A 6,687-nucleotide genomic window follows, 5' to 3' on the forward strand; every position below is an offset into this window, starting at 1 on the left:
ACTAGTTTGCTGGTGTTAGTGCTCACTGAATTCGTTCTTAACATTCACGAGGAGGACGTCCCATTCGTAAAAGGTTCAGGGGTGTGGATGAGGGTATTTGATCTTTGTTATCTTGGTGCCAGTCATGCTCGCTGTGGATTGGGTTCGAATCGATCGCGTTTGCAATTGGCTTTTTATGTTTGTGAAGAAGGATGGACCTGGGCAGATTTAGAATCCTCTTTTTTGAACATAAATTCAATAACTCAATTTTTGAAATTGAAAAACTCATTTTTGAGAGATTCAACAGGTGATTATCAAGGTAAGTTTCTAAATCAAATATTTTAAATATTTTTCAATAATTATTTTGGTATTTCATCTTCAATTCTTGATTTTTCAAATTTGAATTTGAATTTTTTTAATAAAAGTTAAAGAATAATAAATTGATGATTTCAAGGTCGATTTTAATTTATTTTTTTATGAAACTTCGAATATAAACTTCTTAAGTTATCAATTATGTAATTTTTCAATAATATTTTAATTTTTCCTTTGTGTGCTCAGGGTTGACTTTTGGATTGACTTTTTGGAGGTGAAATTTAGATATAGAAATATGGGTGTCTATAAATTTATTTACTTATGTATAAATTGTATTTGACCATATTGAGCTCGTTTAGAGGCCATTAGGAAGAGAAAATTTGGTTTGACTTTACAGGTCTTCTTTTAAGACAAGTTAAGGTTTCTTTGACTTTGCTTCGAAGTGTTCATGTGGTAGTTGTATGTATGGGGAGTAATGAAGATTTATGGATCCTATATAGATGAAATAACGAGCACATATGCTAGTATCGGTTTCATGTGAATGATTAAAAGCAATAAATTAACTTGTTTGACTTGTTTTCTTCTATTTGCTAGCATTATTATGGTGAGTTGTATCTGAAAGTAAATTAGAGAGCATGCTAATTGATGATTTTACTCTTCTTTAAGAGTTTGAGTTGGATTATTGTAATTTTTACGAAAAGATTGTGATTCTTGCTACTTAAGTTTTAAAAATAGAGTCTACCAATTATGAAATTTGAAAGAAGTGAATTTAAAAGGAAAGTTGAAGTTATCATATAAAATTCTTTTCTTGATACTGTACTTGTCATTGGAGCATCAGAATGGAATGCATGCACATCATACACTGTATTTCTTTGGAATCAGAGTTGCACGCCTGTATATTATTTTTATATATAAACACATAGACCGGAATTTCATGCTTGCTTACTATTATACTAGTCAATTTATTTGCGCTTCGTGCAGTCATAAAAAATCTCATTAAATGTTAAATTAATTTTTCTAAAATTTTAAAAATTAGAAATATTTTTCTTTTTAATCCATAAATTTGGATCATATTAAATAGTCATAACTAACCAAATTCTACCAGAGGCAGAACTATTAAATTAGATACGAATTCAAATGAACCAATAGTAGCTTAGTTAAAGGGGCAAAGCCCTACATTTTAGTTTGTTTCAACCAAGAAAATGTCATTTTATCATAATATAAAAGAAAGAAGAAAATTTCAAGATCAAACACTATACATCAATTATTATAAATATTAAATTAATATTGATAGCATAGTAAAATACCCATATTATTTTTGGGTTCTCAAGGGGAGTTCAAAGACCAAATTAAACCATAAGAGAATAATTCTATTTTGGTGATGGAGTGGTGGGTGGTTACTGGCGGTTTTCAATTGGTCCGGTGATGAATTCCACTGCTAGAAGGTAACAGCAACGGTGAGGGGTGTTTAGCCATTGTTCTCCGATGATGCTTCAGTGGGGTTTGATCGAATTTTTGAGGTGGTGAACTGGTGGTGTTTGGTTAGGATTTTGAGGATTTTATGGTGAGTTTGTTTCGATCATAACATGTTGGTGATTTCGGCAAAATCTTTGCCAAAATGTCTGAATTGAAGGGCTGCTCTCTCTTTCTCTGCGTGTGTGTATGTTTCTCTCCTATTCACTCCATATTTCTCTCCCATTTTTCGCCTGATATTTCCCTCTTTTTTTGTTAGTGTGTGTTTTTATTGTGAGGTGTGTGTGGATTGCTCCCCTGTTTTTTGTTAGTGTCTGTTTTTTGCTGTGAGGTGTGTCAAATGTGTGCAGTGTATATCATAAAGTTTAGGTCAAGTACCCCAGCTATATTCACATCTTGAATTAAAAGTGGACAGGCTAAGGAAATATCAATGCAAAAATCTCAAAATATCACAACTTTTAGTCCTAGCAGCAGCATATAATATATAAGTGACACCATATTCAATTTCTCCAAATACCAAAAGTGGGCTTATTTCAAGAAATTCTTGAACAAAATCCAAGTCTACATCAGAGGCAGCAGTATATAAAATCCATCAACCATAGCCAAGTTTAAGAAGTGAATTTTTCCCTTTTGTGGTGTCATATTCAATCATCAGCTTTCTTGCAACTTGGAGCGGCATCTAGCCACATCATCAAACTGTTCTTTGATGAATAGTACGTTTAACACTCATTCAGACTCATTATTCATGCACATTGCCTTGTTTTAAATGAACAAATGAGATAAATTTTATGGTTAGATGCACTAATATCCACTCTTTGCAGGCATGAAGTTGAAGAAACCAAAAAGATATGGATTGGAGCTGAAAATGATAAAAAGAAAGCAAGGAAGAGAACAGCTAAAGACCTGGACTACATCAGCCTCGATTACCATGACTGTGGCCCTCTATCCACAGTCACAGTGAGTCAAGACGATCAGAGCAATGCAACTGCGGCACACAACCACGGCCGTAGATACAACTGCAGCCACACAGTCGCAGTCATGAGGAGCTGTGCGCAATCATAGTTCAGTGAAAATATGCCCAGGGGCAGATTTGTAAAGGTACTTAGATGCATCCCAAGCCATATTTAAGCAAAAATCCCTTCTTATTTAGGCATAGCTTACCCCATAAGATATTTTTGGAATTTTAGAATTAAAACCCTAATTTGGGCAAGTGTGTAATTAACTTTGAAGGCAAATTTCTTAGGATTTTTGTGAAGAATGATTGCTTTGGATAATCCTTATGGTATATCTCTCTTTACTTTCTTCATGAGTAGCTAAGTAATATAGTCTTGGGATTATGTTGAACTAGTGGGTAATTATGTGTAGGTATTGCTGTGTTTGCATGAATTTTAGTTTTTAAGGATGGATTCCACCATTGCTTGAGCTTATGGGTTAGAATTTGATGGGTGAAAACCCCAAATCTCTAAATGGGTTTGATGGGTGAAATCCCCAAGTTCTAGAAACCCTTTATCATCCTTGAAAAAGGGGATGAAGTTGAATATTAGGTAACCCATAACATCCTCGAAAGAGGGTTATAGGGGGACAAGGCAATGGTGGACAATTGAGCCTATGGTTTACTACCTTTTGCAATCTTAGAAATGAGTGTTTTAGATGTGTAAATCATGTCAAGAACATCATCCTAGAAATAGGGATGCTTGATTAAGGTTTTGGGTGATTATGAAAATGTGTACACTTGTTAGGTGCCCAAAAGAGCCAACGGGTGAAATCGTTGTGGTTTTGTCAAAAAAATTGACCCCAGTGAACTTCGACCTAGCCTATACTTTAGTTAACAACTAAAATTTCATGAGAAACAAACATCAATCCACATGCATTACCTCTAGGTAGACATAGTCCCAAGATTTTCTCTAAATCTTGAATTCTAATTAGAAGTCTTATTTACCAAGTGCTTGTTAAAGTTTGTTGTAAAGAATTTCCAAACAAATCCCCCATTTTATTTTACATGTCATTTTTGTTAGCATTTCTGGTAATCTCATAGTAATTCGAGCACCCATAGTGTTTGAAGTATATAATCCACTCTTTGAAATTCGACCCCAATTCAAATTAGGTTACTTGGGAATGATCGCCTAACCTCTCAAACATGAGAGTGAGTTGAGCGTTATCAAAATGACAGCGTTGTCGGGGAGTGAAATATAGATTTTGCTTGTGTGGTGTCATTCTTACTTGGGAATACCTGGAATGGTGTAATTTACTTTATTTGTTATTTTTGAATCTTTTATAGGTTATCAAAGTGCAAATGGAGCAATGAGAGATAACGCAAGAAATATGGGCCCCCTCGATTCCCCTCTTAATGATGAAGGCCAATTAAATAAGGCGGGACAAACAACTGTAATTCGCATTTTGCCAATCAACGGGAATGAAGTATTTCATGTAACTAGCGTTATGTTTCACATATTGCAAATGAAAGGGTTGTATGGGGGCCAAGGATATAAGGACCCGATATCTATTTGAAGAACTTTGTGGAAGTTTGTGCACCATTTAACATAACACATATTACACAAGAATCTATCCAACTTTGACTTTTCCCATTTTCACTAACGGGTGAGGCGGTTTTATGAGTTCACTCACTTCCACCTGGCTCAATTACATCATGGGATGATCTTACTACGGTGTTTCTTAATAGATACTTCCCACCATAAAAAATGATTCAAAAATGAGATAAGATTGTGAACTTTTGGCAAATAAATAGAGAACCATTATTTGAAGCTTGGGAGAGGTTTAATGGAAAGTTAGCCCAATGCCCAAATCATGAGGTTCCGAAAAATATGCTCCTCAAAATTTTCTATTGGGCTCTTGATCCATAAAATAAAACGGTGGTGGACAATGCAGCAGACGGTTCTATAGTGAGATTGCATCATCTTGCGGCCTTTCGATTAATAGGAGAAGTATCAAAACCAAATCGGGGTTGGCATACCCGAGAAACCAAAGTTTCCAAAGCCCCTTCTACCACATCCGTGGAGACTAATGAACAAAGAAAACAAGAAGAAGAAAGGAAGGAGAACATGGCCAAAATAATGACCCAACTTGAGCTCTTGATGAAGCATGTTATGGGTACACCCTCAAAAGCAGTAAATGTCATAGTATCAAAATATTATGAAAATGATGAAGAGGTAAAGAAGTTGGATAAAGAAATCTGGAACTTGACAAACTACTCGAGGAGTTCCCGCCCCTCCTATCAACGGTAAGGTGGGAACCAAGGTTGGATGAATCGTTAGTGGTATCAAAATTGGATATATCATAAATATGACTATGACTGTTATGTCCCTCCTCATTATCGATCTAAAGCCAAGGAATCTAGTGTCGTTGACCCCAAAAAGTTCAAGACCAAGGATATATTAGCAAGGATCTTGAATAGAGTAGAAGGCACGGACAAGATAGTCTATAAGTTGAAGGGTGATTTCTTCCACCTCTCTCAAATGATGGTGTCTCACTACGCCTCTATCAAGCAATTGGAGACTCAAGTGGGGAAAATATCGACGTAATTAAATGTTATAACTAGAGGTGGACTTTCGAGTGATACTATTGCTAACCCCAAGAACGACACCTAAGTCCTAGCAATTGTCACAAGGAGTTGAAGAGCTCTTGAGGAACCTTTTAAAGGAGACGTGAGTGAGAATATTCCCAAGGCCAAAGAAAATAAGGTGACGCCTCAAAGAAGAGAGGTAAATACTGAGAAAGAGGTCAATGAAAGCGTTGAGGAGGTGGTTGAAGTTGAAAGGCCAAAACTTAAAGCAAGATCAACCATCTAAGTTCCTTCTCAGTTTTCTCAACATTTGTATAAAAAAGAGGAAAATGAAAAATTGAGGAAGTTCATGGATAAACTTAGCAACCTATGGATAAACATCCTGTTGTTTGAAGCTATCCTAGAGATCTCAGGATACTCTAAGTTGATGAAAAAGTTGATGTCCAAGAAGAAAATTGTTGAAGGTGATACTATTGAGGTCACTCATGAATGTAGCTCTATCATGGATAGCAAGGTTGCAGAAAAGAAAGATGACCCTAGAGCATTCACTATTCCTTGCACAATTGGGACGCATGAATTTTCAAAATCTCTATGTGACCTTGGTGCTAACATTAACTTAATGTCTTTTGTCATATACAAGAAACTTGGTATTGCTACCCTGACGCCAACCTCTATGCAAATTTTGATGGAGGACCAGTCTATAAAAAGGTTGGTGGGTATATTGTTTGACGTCCTTGTGAAAGTGGACAAGTTCATGTGGGTATATTGTTAGACGTCCTAATGAAAGTGGACAAGTTTATTCTCCTGAGAGATTTCATGGTATTGGATTGTGAAATGTACCAAGAGTTTCCTATCATTCTTGGTTGTCCTTTCTTAGCTACTGGGAAAGCCATTGTCGATCTAGATTTGGGGGAGATGAAATTTAGAGTGCAAAAGAATAAGGTCTCTTTCAAAATTTGCAAGTCAAAGAAGCAAACTGTGGAGTTGCAAGTAGTATCCGTGGTGGATGTTGAAAATGAGAAGATGAATGAAGAGGAGTTCAAGGACTCACCTTGAAAATGAAGGAAAGAAGACATCGTACCACGATGATAACTAAGATTCTAGGTGAGAGGCAACCCACAAATTCCATGAGAGTGGCTCGTATCCTTTTTTGTTATGTTTTTATAGGGTAGATGTTATCTTTTGCATATGAATAACCCATGAATTTGTGGCACTATGAAGTGCATCGGATATGCTGAACAGGGGAGAAATATGGAAAAATTGAGTAAAAAACGAAACAGGGGAAAATAGGGGAGTACAATTGCTCTCAGTTATTACGATCGCAGTCCCCAAACACGATCGCGGTCATGCGGGTGTCCACAATTGCAGTCCCTTGACTACAATCGCGACTACTTCTTCCATTT

At 36.1% G+C, this 6,687-nt stretch overlaps 1 protein-coding gene and 1 non-coding gene across 2 annotated transcripts; one reads left to right on the forward strand and one right to left on the reverse strand.

Annotated features, from left to right (window-relative positions):
- Positions 1-4,471: 4,471 nt before the first annotated feature.
- On the reverse strand, positions 4,472-4,576 carry LOC124897380. Its single transcript, XR_007054102.1, has one exon. It is a non-coding gene; the product is annotated as a small nucleolar RNA R71 (small nucleolar RNA).
- A 1,057-nt stretch (positions 4,577-5,633) lies between these two features.
- Positions 5,634-6,340, forward strand: LOC124896656. Its single transcript, XM_047408298.1, has 2 exons — positions 5,634-6,051; positions 6,162-6,340. The coding sequence occupies exons 1-2, from the start codon at positions 5,634-5,636 to the stop codon at positions 6,338-6,340; spliced, it is 597 nt and encodes a 198-aa protein (XP_047264254.1).
- The last annotated feature ends 347 nt before the right edge of the window (positions 6,341-6,687 follow it).

This window comes from Capsicum annuum, chromosome 3, assembly GCF_002878395.1.
Source record: "Capsicum annuum cultivar UCD-10X-F1 chromosome 3, UCD10Xv1.1, whole genome shotgun sequence".
Classification (NCBI taxonomy): Eukaryota; Viridiplantae; Streptophyta; class Magnoliopsida; order Solanales; family Solanaceae; genus Capsicum; species Capsicum annuum.